This window comes from Anomaloglossus baeobatrachus, chromosome 10 (assembly GCF_048569485.1).
Source record: "Anomaloglossus baeobatrachus isolate aAnoBae1 chromosome 10, aAnoBae1.hap1, whole genome shotgun sequence".
NCBI classification, from domain to species: domain Eukaryota; kingdom Metazoa; phylum Chordata; class Amphibia; order Anura; family Aromobatidae; genus Anomaloglossus; species Anomaloglossus baeobatrachus.
The window spans coordinates 212528560-212543672 of record NC_134362.1 but is presented as its reverse complement, the minus strand read 5'-3'; the positions used below and the strand labels follow the sequence as shown (position 1 = coordinate 212543672).

The 15113-nt window shown below is 54.6% G+C and overlaps 1 protein-coding gene across 1 annotated transcript in view; it reads left to right on the top strand.

The window, feature by feature from the left end:
• Nucleotides 1-15113, top strand: part of COG4 (component of oligomeric golgi complex 4) — an 86383-nt gene that overhangs the window by 46564 nt on the left and 24706 nt on the right. The window contains exons 5-9 of the mRNA XM_075326264.1: nt 1228-1421; nt 3249-3354; nt 3581-3738; nt 4071-4129; nt 4270-4403. Of these exons, the coding sequence (XP_075182379.1) occupies nt 1228-1421; nt 3249-3354; nt 3581-3738; nt 4071-4129; nt 4270-4403 (651 nt within the window). The remainder of the gene's footprint in view (nt 1-1227; nt 1422-3248; nt 3355-3580; nt 3739-4070; nt 4130-4269; nt 4404-15113) is intronic.

Genomic DNA, 15113 nt, shown 5'->3' with positions numbered 1-15113 from the left:
GCGCGTCATCGCAGGCATATGATCACAGGCGCATCATCACAGGCATATCATCACAGGCGCGTCATCACAGGCGCGTCATCACAGGCATATGATCACAGGCGCGTCATCACAGGCATATGATCACAGGCGCGTCATTACAGGCATATGATCACAGGCGCGTGATCACAGGCATTTGATCACAGGCGCGTCATCACAGGCATATGATCACAGGCGCGTCATCACAGGCATATGATCACAGGCGTGTCATTCAATCTTCATCACCTGCAATCAGAGGGAATAGGCACAGATCTCTTTACATTTAATACATACATTTTCCTTAATATAAATATGCCAAATCATTCTTCGTTGAATCCAGCAGGTACGCGGCAATTCATCTTCAGTGTCCATTTACCCTCACACGTCCTAACCAAATACGTCCAGTCACCCCCTCTCAGGGGCAGATTAACCCTCTTAATGCCGTGCACCATTAGTGCCTTAACATTACCTCCGTGTACATCATGGAAGTGTCTAGATAAACCGGACATGGATCTTGATATTTCCTTTATTTTTGGTACCGCATCTCTAATATGTTCTGAAAAGCGTATCTTCCACTTACGGATCGTAGATCCCACATAAATGAGACCACAAGCCACACATCTAGCAAGGTACACTGTGTGTGTACAATTAAGGGCCATTTACACGCTGCGACATCGCTAACGAGATATCGTCGGGGTCACGCCGTTAGTGACATACATCCGGCGCCGTTAGCGACATCGCAGCGTGTGACACCAAGGAGCGACGATCAACGATCGCAAAACCGTCAAAAATTGTTGACACGTCGTTCCTTTGCATAATATCGGTGGTGGTGCACGCCGCTGGATGTTCCTCGTTCCTGCGGCAGCGCACATCGCTACGTGTGACACCGCAGGAACAACTAACATCTCCTACCTGCGGCCGCCCGCAATGAGGAATAATAATGAATAAAGTGCAAGTGCTTAATAACAGGGGACTTTATATACAATTTTGGCTTGTTTTCCTGTCTGGAGGCGCCATTCACACGCTTGCAGTGTTCGGTGGTTACTGATTTTTTGTTGTTTATTGTTTGTTGTTAGGAGTATATAGAATAGAAGAAGAAATTACATTTTGCTCAAAAATAAAGATTAAATTCAGTAAACCTGACGATTGTGCAGCGGAGGGTTACTTTTTGCCCGAGCTGTGTATGTCATGATGGCTGTGTGTCGCCTCCAGGCAGTATGATTGACGCCAGCCTACAGCTCCTGCAGGAGGCCGAGAAGCAGCTGAAGGTCCTGGTCAGCCAGAAGCTGGACGCCGCAACCAAAGCCGGAGACCTGCCCCAGGTGGAGAGGTTCTTCAAGATCTTCCCACTACTCGGCCTCCACGAGGAGGGGATCAGCAAGTTCTCTGCCTACCTGTGTCATCAGGTAAGAATGCTGGACTGCTACCCCGACTCTCTACTGCCTCCCCTCTCCTCTCCTGCCCCGCCTACCCTCTCCTTTCTCACCTTCCCTCTCTTCTCCTCTCCTGCCCTGCAGCCCCTCTCCTGCCCTGTCCCTCCTCCCCTCCCTTATCCTCTCCTGCCCCGCCTCCCCTCTCCTTTCTCACCTTCACTCCCTACTCCCCTCTCCTTTCTCACCTTCACTCCCTTCTCCTCTCTTGCCCCGCCTCCCTTCTCCTTTCTCACCTTCCCTCCCTTCTCCTCTCCTGCCCCGACGCCCCTCTCCTTTCTCACCTTCCCTCCCTCCCCTCTCCTTTCTCACCTTCCCTCCCTTCTCCTCTCCTGCCCTCCCTCCCCTCTCCTTTCTCACCTTCCCTCCCTTCTCCTCTCTTGCCCCGCCTCCCCTCTCCTTTCTCACCTTCCATCCTGACTCCTCTCCTACTCTACTACCCCTCTCCTGCCTCCCACCTCCCCTCTCCACTCCTGCCCCACCTCCCCTCTCCTTTCTCACCTTCCCTCCCTTCTCTCCTGCCCCGCCTCCCCTCTCCTTTCTCACCTTCACTCCCTTCTCCTCTCCTGCCCCGCCTCCCCTCTTCTTTCTCACCTTCACTCCCTTCTCCTCTCCTGCCCCGCCTCCCCTCTCCTTTCTCACCTTCACTCCCTTCTCCTCTCTTGCCCCGCCTCCCTTCTCCTTTCTCACCTTCTCTCCCTTCTCCTCTCCTGCCCCACCGCCCCTCTCCTTTCTCACCTTCCCTCCCTTCTCCTCTCCTGCCCTGCCTCCCTTCTCCTTTCTCACCTTCCCTCCCTTCTCCTCTCTTGCCCCGCCTCCCCTCTCCTTTCTCACCTTCCATCCTGACTCCTCTCCTACTCTACTACCCCTCTCCTGCCTCCCACCTCCCCTCTCCACTCCTGCCCCACCTCCCCTCTCCTTTCTCACCTTCCCTCCCTTCTCTCCTGCCCCACCTCCCCTCTTTTTTCTCACCTTCCCTCCCTTCTCATCTCTTGCCCCACTGCCCCTCTCCTGCCCTGTCCCACCTCCCCTCTCTTCTTCTCACCTGCCCCCCCTTCTCTCTCCCGCCCTGTCCCACCTCCCCTCTCCTTTCTCACCTTCCCTCCCTTCTCTCTTGCCCCGCCTCTCCTCTCCTGCCCTGTCCCACCTCCCCTCTCCTTTCTCACCTTCCCTCCCTTCTTCTCACCTGCCCCCCTTCCCTCTCCCGCCCTGTCCCACCTCCCCTCCCTTATCCTCTTCTGCCTCGCCTCCCCTGTCCCACCCCACCTCCACTCCTTTCTCCTCTCCTGCCCCACCTCCCCTCGCCCTTTCCTGCACCACCTAACCAGTCCCGCCCTGTCCCACCTCTGCTCCATTCTCCTTTCCTGCCCCGCTGCCCCTCCCCTCTCCATCTCCTGTTTCCCCTCTCCAAGCTGCCCACGTCTTTGCCCCTCTGCCTGATCTTGGCCTCTCCTCACCTCCCTGCTCATCTCCTTCCTGGTTGCAGCCCCTTTACCTGTCCCCCCTCCAGTGAATGTCTCCTGGCTGATCTTGGCCTCTCCTCTCCTCTCTGCTCCTCTTCTTCCCGGTTGCAGCCCCTTTACCTGTCCCCCCTTCCAGTGAGTGTCTTCTGGCTGATCTTGGCCTCTCCTCTCCTCTCTGCTCCTCTCCTTCCTGGTTACAGTCTCTTTACCTGTCCCCCCTTCCAGTGAGTGTCTTCTGGCTGATCTTGGCCTCTCCTCTCCTCTTCTTCCCGGGTGCAGCCCCTTTACCTGTCCCCCCCCAGTGAGTGTCTTTTGGCTGATTTTGGCCTCTGCTTTGCAGGTGGCTATGAAGGCTGAGGAGAACCTGGCCCTGGCTCTGGCGTCAGAGGGCAGCGAGCGCCGGGCGTCCCTCTTGTTTGCAGACACCCTTACCCTGCTATTTGAGGGTGAGTGTGGAGGTTGTAGGTGGAGGGCGGTCGTAGGTGGAGGGTGGTTCTGCGCCTTTCTCTGGCTGGTACTTTTGGCTCCTTGTAATGTTCTGGAGGATCCTGGTGTGGTCTGGCTGATGATGATGTAGAGGACGGTGCAGCCGGGGAGGGTCCATCCCGCCCCATCCTGCCCCATCCTGCCCCACTGCTGTCACTGGTCAGGGTGTGATCCTCTGTATTTCAGGTATCGCCCGTATCGTGGAGACTCATCAGCCCATTCTGGAGACGTACTATGGCCCCGGCCGCCTCTACATGCTGATCACACACCTGCAGGCCGAGTGCGACCGACAGGTGGAGAGGGTGGTGGAGAAGTTCCTACAGCAGAGAGACTACCAGAGGAAGGTGAGCGGGGGTCTCGTGGGCAGAGATCACTGGGCGGGGGTCTCGTGGGCTGAGATCACTGGGTGGGGGTCTCGTGGGCTGAGATCACTGGGTGGGGGTCTCATGGGCTGAGATCACTGGGTGGGGATCTTGTGGGCTGAGATCACTGGGTGGGGGTCTCATGGGTGGAGATTGGTGAGTGGGGGTCTCGTGGGTGGGGGTCTCATGGGCTGACATCACTGGGTGGGGGTCTTGTGGGCTCTGATCGGTGGGCTGTGATTGGTGGGTGGGGGTCTTGTGTGCTCTCGGGGGTGGTTATATGTATAATACATGGGGTGCCGTCTCTTCCGCAGTTCCAGCGGGTGCAGAGCTGCATCATCCGAGCTTCGTCCTCGGAGAAGATCGAGCCGCGGTGAGTGTCCGGCAGGGACATGAAATGCTACAGATATTAATAGCGCTGTTCTGTGATGTGTGCTGGAGACGCTGTGCATAGGCCTCACCGCAGGGTGCAGCCAGTACAGCGGGGTCACGCAGAAGGCTTGTGTTATACAGGGACCTGGACCCCATCCTGGCTGAGGTGACCCTGATGAGCGCCCGCACCGAGCTCTACCTCCGCTTCATTAGACGCCGCATCACCGCAGACTTTGAGGTCGGAGACTCCATGGCAGCGGAGGAGGTGAAGCAAGGTGAGTGCACACTCCAGCGCTCTCCGCTCCCCCCCGCCCCGCTCTCGGCCCTCCGCTCCCCCCCCGCCCCGCTCTCGGCCCTCCGCTCCCCCCGCCCCGCTCTCGGCCCTCCGCTCCCCCCGCCCTGCTCTCTGTGCTGCGGCTCTCCCCTCACCAGCCGCTCTCTTCCTCCAGAGCAACAGCAGAGTCTGGAGAAGCTGTTAACTCTCTGCCTCCTGAGCCGCTCCCCCCGCCCCGCTCCCCCCGCCCCGCTCTCGGCCCTCCGCTCCCCCCGCCCCGCTCTCGGCCCTCCGCTCCCCCCGTCCCGCTCTCGGCCCTCCGCTCCCCCCGTCCCGCTCTCGGCCCTCCGCTCCCCCCGTCCCGCTCTCGGCCCTCCGCTCCCCCCGTCCCGCTCTCGGCCCTCCGCTCCCCCCGTCCCGCTCTCGGCCCTCCGCTCCCCCCGTCCCGCTCTCGGCCCTCCGCTCCCCCCGTCCCGCTCTCGGCCCTCCGCTCCCCCCGTCCCGCTCTCGGCCCTCCGCTCCCCCCGTCCCGCTCTCGGCCCTCCGCTCCCCCCGCTCTCGGCCCTCCGCTCCCCCCGCTCTCGGCCCTCCGCTCCCCCCGCTCCGGCCCTCCGCTCCCCCCGCCCCGCTTTCGGCCCTCCGCTCCCCCCGCCCCGCTCTCAGCCCTCCGCTCCCCCCCGCCCCGCTCTCAGCTCTCTGCTCCCCCCGCCCGCTCTCAGCCCTTCGCTCCCCTCGCCCCGCTCTCAGCCCTTCGCTCCCCCCGCCACGCTCTCTGCTCCCCCGCCCCGCTCTCAGCCCTCCGCTCCCCCCGCCCCACTCTCTGTGCCGCGGCTCTTCCCCTCATCGGCCGCTCTCTTTCCCCAGAGCACCAGCAGAGTCTGGAGAAGATGCTGACCCTCGGCCTCCTGAACCGCTCCGCTCCCCCCGCCCCGCCCCGCTCTCTGCTCTCGGCCCTCCACTCTCCCCGCCCCGCTCTCGGCCCTCCGTTCCCCCTGCCCCACTCTCGGCCCTCCGCTCCCCCTGTCAAGGGAATAATTTGGGTGAAGACTGCTAATGGAGTCTTCGTTTGGGATGTCCAGAGACGGTGCCGTATTAGCTGTATACCAGTGTCGATATATCAATGTATCAGACAATGAAGACATGTTTTCCTTGAGCCAGCATCACCAACTGACCTGTGTATTAGATAGATCCAATTATACAATATGCATGAATAACCTTGAAGCTAAACAGGGAGTTTTCCACTTCTTAATTTCTCACAGCACATTGTTTGTTTCTTGTACATTCTTTCTGTGTGAAGCTACTGATAAGACTTTTGCTCATTATTTGAAAACTTCCATTATTTGTACATCTGTTCACTTATCCTTGGTAACCCCTTCATGACTATACAACTTTGAACAGGGAGTATTATAGATCTGTGCAATTGCTACATAGACAGACAGATTATTATACAACTACATCTACATTTTGATTATTTACATACACAGATATTCTTGTTACTTTTAAACAAACATACTACAGTTCAGACCACCTTCACAGTCCCCCCTTAATAAAATATCTGTGAATATTATTAACCTTAAATTTTAAAAATGTTTCCCATTTAGATATATTTTATTATTTGGGACTTATTTGTGACTTACTGCCTTTGGGACTTTAATTATATCTATACCTATATGCGGGCTTTTTATGGGATTGTTGTTTAATTTAACACTGCAGACTTTAACTCCACCCTTAAGTACTTATTATTATTTATTAAACATAACTCTATGATCTATAGGGGCTATTAGAATTGGCGTTATTACTCTTATTAGGTCACATTATCCTGATTAAGAAAGATTGAATCTAGACCTTATTTAAAAATTAGCACATAATCAAAAAACAAAAAAAAACAAAAAAACAAAAGACTATTTGCTACAAATTGTCCATGGTTCTTCTTTCCGGATATGAAACAAAAAGGAAGATGCTTGGTCAGTGCTAGTCCACTTAGGGCCACTCCGTGAACCTGGACAATCTGCTCTTGATAAAAAAAAAGAACAAAACATGATGAGGCTTCATGTGAACAGTTTGTGGCCCAGACTTGGAAAAACCTTCTGGGATAATGGGTTGAATAGCGGCCGCTTTCTGCTTCGGTTGTTTTAGGTCCGTTGGTTTCTGAGATGTGATATTAACTCGCGTGTCACTGCCAGTGCTCAGCAGACTAGGCCGGAGAGACATCAGCCTGATGGGATAGGCTCTTCCAAAACTTCTCTCGAAATGAAAGAATCCATAGCTAGCATTTTATATTAAGGAAAATCACTGAATATATTCATATGAGTTAGTAGGAGACAAAAACATTTGTAAATGGTTAGATTACATTAACCAAACCACATTTTTGGGTCTATGAAATGGCTGAATTAAGTATTTTTTATTACTCAATTTGTACCCTCAACAGTCCCCCCTTGACTCACTTCTGCCATTTTCAAATACTAAGGGTCCCGTGTTCCCTTAGGAAAAGAGGAAGAAAGATCTGTTGGGAAATCCTGCCTGACTGAACGTTGAGGCATGGGTGGAGAGGGGAAAGGGGTTTCTTCACCGGTTTGAGACTAAGGACCCCTAGGTGAGTCCTCACCCTTTGTAGTTGGACTTTCCCATGTCTCAAGGTTCTCTAAGTCCTCTCTTCTAACTGTTTCGGCAATGATGGTTTGGGACTGTGCAGGTCTTTTTGTAAAGGATAAATATGAGCAGGACGCTCAGTGCATCTCCGGTGGATCGACCCTTCTGCAATGCGGGGGGTGAATCCATGTTGTCCTGCCGTTGAGCTTTATCGAAATTTCTGTGTCCTTTTAGGATTAATCAGTCTCCTGACCAAAAACCATATACTACTAACTCTGATTTAGGATCTGAAATTAGAAAATACACTTGTTTATTTCTCTAATTAGTCAATCATATGAAAATTATACGTGCTTTGCGCTAGACAAAAAAAAAAACATTTTACATTGGAACCTGTTTATTACTAAAGAGAAACAAAACACGCACTAAAGAGAAATATAACACGCATTGATTTACAACTTAATAGTTTTGTTTTTTATATACCACTTGCATTATGTGGATTTTCAGCAATGACGTCGTTTTCTGCATTGGAATATCTCTGACCAGACCTGGAAATAAATCTACACAACACGCACAGACTTGCATACAACGTGCTCATGATAAACATCTATAATCAGTTTGTAGTCTCTAACAATGGGTAGAGCAGGTGCAGGGTGTTTCTACGGACTCTTTACAGTTTTTCCTCATTGTGTTAAGAACATGTTTCACAAGACCGGGTGAGTTTGCCTACCTGGGTACTGAACCCTGGCGTCACCAAAGCGCCAACTTTCACAGATGTTAGTCCATGTTACTTGGGCCATCATTAAGAAGAGATCTCATGGCAGAGAAAGCTTACCGCCCTTCATCCACAGACCTTCCTCAGTCAGCCGGCTCCCCGCGTCTCGCACTCCACTCCTTGTTTATTCGCTTGTTCCTGTAGGGATTTAAGAACACAAGGAGTGACAGAAGTCACTGACGTGACCGGTGTCACCAAGGCATGGTCTATATGCATGGTAAAGGACTCCTCAACTCTAGGCCCGGTCACTGCTTCTTGGTCAGCTGCACCTGTGCGGGGATCGCCATCTGATTCCATCAGCTCAGATCTAGACTTTCTTTTCGGCGTACCTAGCTTATTTGACAACAGGAAAGATCTACATCCTACATACATTTTGACTATCTTACCTACCTCTGCTCCACCCATCTAGAGAGGCACTTACGTCACTTCCTCCTGTACCGATAGGAGGGGAGGGAGTGGCCTAAATTTAGACTACCTCATGTTGTGTAACCTGTAGCATATCCAGTGCAGAATCGACCACCATCTGGTTTCATCTATAAAAACAAAAACTAAAAGAAATATGCATTAGATTATTCTTATAACAGACATATTTTATAATAGTCCAATAAACATGACATAACTGTTACAAAAGAAAGGCCAGCTTTAAAACCTATCCAATATGTCTGCTGTGCCTTTTACTGCTGGAAAAAAATATAATAGATATCTACTTTCCCCCTTTTTTTGTTTTGTTTTTATATAGTACTTTGGCAAAACTTATAGGTTTATAACAGCAGACAATATAATTAACTAACCGATAAATATAACTTAGAAATTAATTTAATTGTTTAGATATCAGCAGGATACTAGTGATAATCTCCTATGAAACTTTGAACTCTAAGGATTAAACAAAATCTACTCCACCAGCCGGAAAAAAACACTTGTTAGTATATAAACACATGCAAATCTCTGCAGAAGCCATTCTTTTTTTACCTTTCTCTACTTCGTCAGTTTTTTTTTTTTCTTTACAACTTGTGATAAGTACACCCTCCCACACATCCCTGCAGGCTCATGGCCCCCACTTGTCCTTCAGGGTGCGCGATGTTAGAATGGCTGGTGGGGAAAAACAAATAAAGAAAAACCATAGACAGAACTTTCATTACAGAAATATATAAAATATATTTTTGTACCGTGTCAGCCAGCAGAGACAAAAGTACTACAGAAACATATATTACAGAAGCCTTAAGATTGATGGAGTGGAATGGAGAGCATCATTAACAGGTCTTGACTGCTGGGAAACCCCGGAGGTTCCCTTCGCTAACGGATTTGACCGGTTTTACGGCGACTCCAAGCCTGGTCGGGGTCCGTAGGCCCTGGCGAATGGTGCTGGCTTCTCTTCGCTCCCCGATCCGATACCGGCGGGCCACCGCCCGTCCCCGGTCCTTACGGCTCACGTCAATCAGCCCCTCCTGCATACTGTCACCACCGTCTGCCAACCTTGCTGTATGTGCCCGGGCCACGCACCCGGACACGGTCAGTCTCCTCTACTCCACTTCACTCCTCCACTCTACTCTCCAAACTGATCTGACTTCCTTTTCCCGCCTCCAGGACTGTGAACTCCTCGGTGGGTGGGGCCAACTGCCTGGCTCCACCCCCTGGTGTGGACATCAGCCCCTGGAGGGAGGCAACAAGGATTTTTGTCTGACTTCGGTGTGCCTAGCCGGGGTGTGGGGTGTGTTGTTGCAGTACCTGTGATGACCTGGCTTGTCCAGGGCGCCACATTCCCCCTTAGTAAAATGCAGACCATCCGTGGGCTGCCCGTCCATCACCGGTTTTATTTTTGTTAACTGCAAAAGATAGAAAACGGTAAAAACATGTAAAAATCACATTTCACAATGGTACGGCTTCCGCTCTTCTCCCACCCAAACAACCTGGCCCTGATGCTGCCCCTAAGAAGTGGGCAGCACCCCTTGACCCCAGTCCAGAACCAAGTTGCCCGAGCGTGTTCGGTCTCTTTCAGGGGACCCGCGTCCATGGGGACCCCTGAGCCCCCCCCCCGGAGGATCGCCACCGGTTACGGTAGTGGCGGGCCTGGGCCATCCCTTTCCTCCAGGCCCATCCTCCAAACCTGCCTCTCCGGAGGCGGTAACGGTTTAAGCCAAACATTATTTACATCCCACAAGTTTGTGGTTGCCCTGCCAGTTCTCGGGCTTGTCCGTAAGAAGTTCCTTACGCAACGGTTGCAGAAAGTCCCTACGGGGACTAGTTGCCGGCAACGGCCGGTTTAATCAAGGTTCCAATCAGATAAACTTCGGTTGATCCATCTTATCATTCAAACACTTTTTAACTCTACAGGTGGTCCCAACGGGGACAACTTGCAGCGGGGCTCCACTGCCATCATTCTGACCCTTCCGCTGAGGTGGCCTCATCCTCTGTTACTAACATTTCGAACATGCAGTGACAGGCCTGTTGGGAGAGGGGTGCCCGGTATCCATTTCCACCGGTGTGCGGGCTATAGAAAACCACCGGCCCTCCTTCGTAGCGGAGACGCTCACTCGCCTTCTCGAACGCAGAGGTGGGCTCGGGGCCGGAGTCATTATCAAGTGTCCCTGCGCCAGGCGGGTTGCCGCCAGCTGCCGCAGTCTCCGGGTTTCCGGCACTCAGCACGTCAGATTCTACTGTGGTAGCACGGGGCAGCAGGTCAGGTCGGCCAACACTGAGGCGCCCCATGGATAATGGCAGGGACGATACGAGGGCCGAGACTGGGCCGGGCCCCCCAGCCGCAGTGGCCGGTCCTTGTGGGACATGGGGGCGTGGGTCACCCGTCAGCTCCGTCACGTCGGCTCCCATCTCATACATCGGGGCAGTCGCAACCAGCGTTTCCACCTCACGGGTCCACTGCTCCATCATGAGGTATATCTGATCCTGTTGGCGTTGGTTGAATTCAACTACTCTGGCCTTCATCCACGCCACGGTCCCGGGCTCCAGCACGGAACCTGGTGCGTTCCCTGCCGGGGCCTCTGATACATCTTCGTTAAGGGGCCGCGGCCCCGGCGGCTCCCAGAGGAGCGGTTCAGGGCTGCCCCGAGTGTCTGCAGCCAGTCGGTCCGCCGGAGCGGATTGACAGGGTATCGCTACCGGTTGAATGGGTAGCGGGCCTAGTGGCGGGGCGGCAGCGACTAACACGGGTAGCGGGGGAGGCAGCAGGGTGAGCGGGTGCAGGTCGGGCCCCCCAGCCGCAGTGGCCGATCCCTCCGGAATACAGGGGCGTTGGTCCCTTACCCGCTCCTCAAAATCTTCCTCCACCTCGCGTCTCCGCATAGCAGCCACCATGTCCGCCATGTCGGTCTCCCACTCCTCTAGGAGGAGCTGCATGCAGGTCTGCAGACGGTTACTCAGCGGGGCGGTCCGGTCTTTCACCCACGCCGCGGTGCCTGGCGCGGGGACTACGGGGTTGTTGGTCGGACTGTGCATCTCAGCCATGGTGCTTTCCAGGAACCACAAGATTGGAGAGTCCTGGCGTCCCTGCTTTTATAGCCGCGGGCTACATGCGGCCAGACGCCATCCGTCCCCCTTAGTCTTTTTCCGGCTCCTCCTTTACAGGGGCGGGGTTTCGGCTTTCGTGCCTCCACTGTTCGAGGAGACGCTCGAGCGGGGACTTTTCGTGCCCAAAATGGCGGCTTCTCAAGATTTTCGGCCGGACACCTCCGGCGGTCACAAGGCGCACCTCCACCAGACGGCAGAGCGGTAAGATCCTGTTCGTGACGCCAAGTTGTCGCGGGCGGAGGAGGGGACGCTGCGCTCACCACGCTCGGATCCGGCACTGCGGCTGCTCGGTGGCTCGAGCGGTGGGCCGGATCTGGGGACTCGAGCGGCGCTTCTCGCCCGTGAGTGAAAAGGGGAATGTTTTTGGGGATTTATTGTCCGTGACGCCACCCACGGTTGTGGTGAGGTTGTGACACCACCGCTGCTCTGGACGGGGATCCCGGGAGCGATGACAGGGAGCAGCTTGGATGTTGTTTTTCCCCTCCATGGGTAGGGGGGTTGGTTGTCCCGGGGGCTTTTATAGCCGCGGGCTACATGTGGCCAGACGCCATCCGTCCCCCTTAGTCTTTTTCCGGCTCCTCCTTTACAGGGGCGGGGTTTCGGCTTTCGTGCCTCCACTGTTCGAGGAGACGCTCGAGCGGGGACTTTTCGTGCCCAAAATGGCGGCTTCTCAAGATTTTCGGCCGGACACCTCCGGCGGTCACAAGGCGCACCTCCACCAGACGGCAGAGCGGTAAGATCCTGTTCGTGACGCCAAGTGGTCGCGGGCGGAGGAGGGGACGCTGCGCTCACCACGCTCGGATCCGGCACTGCGGCTGCTCGGTGGCTCGAGCGGTGGGCCGGATCTGGGGACTCGAGCGGCGCTTCTCGCCCGTGAGTGAAAAGGGGAATGTTTTTGGGGATTTATTGTCCGTGACGCCACCCACGGTTGTGGTGAGGTTGTGACACCACCGCTGCTCTGGACGGGGATCCCGGGAGCGATGACAGGGAGCAGCTTGGATGTTGTTTTTCCCCTCCATGGGTAGGGGGGTTGGTTGTCCCGGGGCCCGATGAGGGGAGGATGGCAGGTGGGTTATGGGACCCGGTGAATTGCAGGGTCGCGGGGGCAGCGCGGTGCCGCACGGCACAGTGGTACTCACTCATCCAATGATGAATAGAAAGTCTCCGGTAAAAGAAACGGCTGGATGGACGGGTCCCACAGACGGCTGCGGTGGTTCTCCTCCCGGTAGGTTGGCGGTGACTGCCTTTCCCTGCACCTGTGTTGTGTTCTCTGTTCTGGTGGCTTCCCACCGGTAACCCGCTCCCCAGCTTGGATGGAGGCTGAGGGAGCCCCTTTTGCCCGCAGGAACTGTAGCCTTGGCGGTGACTGTATTTCCCTTCACGGTTTGAGCTGTTGCCTTCAATCGGGTCTTGACTGCTGGGAAACCCCGGAGGTTCCCTTCGCTAACGGATTTGACCGGTTTTACAGCGACTCCAAGCCTGGTCGGGGTCCGTAGGCCCTGCCGAATGGTGCTGGCTTCTCTTCGCTACGCGATACGGTACCGGCGGGCCACCGCCCGTCCCCGGTCCTTACGGTTCACGTCAATCAGCCCCTCCTGCAGACGGTCACCACCGTCTGCCAATCTTGCTGTATGTGCCCGGGCCACGCACCTGGACACGGTCAGTCTCCTCTACTCCACTCCACACTACTCTCCAAACTGATCTGACTTCCTTTTCCCGCCTCCAGGACTGTGAACTCCTCGGTGGGTGGGGCCAACCGCCTGGCTCCACCCCCTGGTGTGGACATCAGCCCCTGGAGGGAGGTGTCACAAACCACCGGGGGGGTCACTCAGAAATCCCCCGCGCTGGCTACCAGTACGTCACAATCGGGGGGGTAACAAGTGGGGGTCACCCCTCCTTTATACCTCCCGACCGACAGACAGAGCACGTGACGCGCTCTCTAGCGCCCCTCTTATAGTCAGGCCAATTATGGAATTGCCCGACCATAAGCAAGGAGGCCGCTATACTACTTATGCCGATTATTGAAGGGTCCCCGGTGAGAGTAAGGTATATATTCCCCCGACCTCCGCGGGCGGAATATATAAAATCTCCCCGAATCTCACTGGCCTCCCCACAATAATCCTTGGCACAATTCGCTGCCACCAACCGTTTTACGGTAACTATTAGCCGAACACACAGACGTGGGATTCAAGATCGAGATGACAGAACAGCCCAAGATTAATTATATAATTTAATCAGCCTAAAGCACACTAGAAACTACAATATATACAATAGGGAATCTACAGAATATACATATGTCAGAGTACAGTTACAATCAAAGCATGGGTTACAAACAGGCATACACAGTTCCAGCAGTTACCTTGTTGCGTCTGGCCACAGGGGGGCGCTGTACCCAGGTTTCTAGGATCCTTCCCACAGATGTTTCCTACACGTGCCCCCAGCGAAAAGAACACTGGAAAATGGCCGAAGTAGGGTTATCAACCTGGGCAACTCCAGGTCCCCTCCTACCTTAGTGACCTCAGAGGGAGCACTGCTCCACCCCTGGCTTGAGTTATGGACAATCCACAACATGGAATATGGGCCATAACTTTGCCTGGGAGCGTCGTAGGCGGACGCCAATGCTCTCATTGTGACAGTTATGAATTTAGCTACAGAACGAGGGGACTCATGACCTGTCTGCCAGTTCCCCATTGGCTGATATCACGCCTGGGGCATTTCCCAATGTCCTGCTCCCATAAAAAGGGTGTGCCGGCATCGTCCGCATGCGGAGACACCATTTTTATGGTTGCCATATTTATCGGAAATATGGCTTGCGAGATATGAACCATTTTTTACTGGAGTCGTTCTGTCTGGCTATTTCCATAGCCTTGCTAACTAGCTAGCAGCCCCCACTACAGGGTCACGGCAGGGAGTCATCCTGTGTCCATTGTCCCCAAGCCACCTAATTTCCATATCACAGGACATGGCCATGGAGGTGTAAGTGGAACACTGAGAACAAGAAGGGAGGGGGCACTGCCAGGGAGTGATGAGGGATTATGACTGGAGTCATAATTCATCTTCATATCCCGGGATTTGCCTCACAGGAGGCAACAAGGATTTTTGTCTGACTTCGGTGTGCCTAGCCGGGGTGTGGGGTGTGTTGTTGCAGTACCTGTGGCGACCTGGCTTGTCCAGGGCGCCACAGAACCGCTTGCACAGGCCATTAGTCTGTGGATGGTACGGGCTGGCCACCAGATGTTGCACCTGGACTTGCTTACAGAGGGCCTCCATCAGCTGCGACATAAATTGGGTCCCCCGGTCAGTGAGCATTTCCTGGGGAAAACCCACTCGGGAGAAGATCTCCAGCAATGCGGTGGCCACCTTGTCAGCCCGAATGGACGACAAGGCCACTGCTTCTGGGTACCGGGTGGCATAGTCCACTACCGTCAGTATGAAGCGTTTCCCGGAGCTGCTGGGGATGGCCAGCGGGGCGACCAGATCCACAGCCACCCTCCTGAAAGGCTCATCAATGATGGGCAAAGATACCAGTGGGGCTTTGAGGAGTGGCCCCGCCTTCCCTACTCTCTGACAGGTGTCACACAAATGGCAGTAGGCAGCCACATCGGCCCCCATTTTTTGCCAGTAGAAATGCTGGGTTAACCTGGCCTTGGTCTTAGCGATCCCTAGGTGTCCGGCCATCGGAATCTCATGCGCAATCCGCAACAACTCCGTCCGGAATAGATAGGGTACCACCAACTGTCGTTTCCTGGCCCACGCCTCTGGTGAACCCTGCTGGACCGTAACCCGCTACAGCCATCCTTGGTCAACGACCACTCGCTCCGGGTCCGA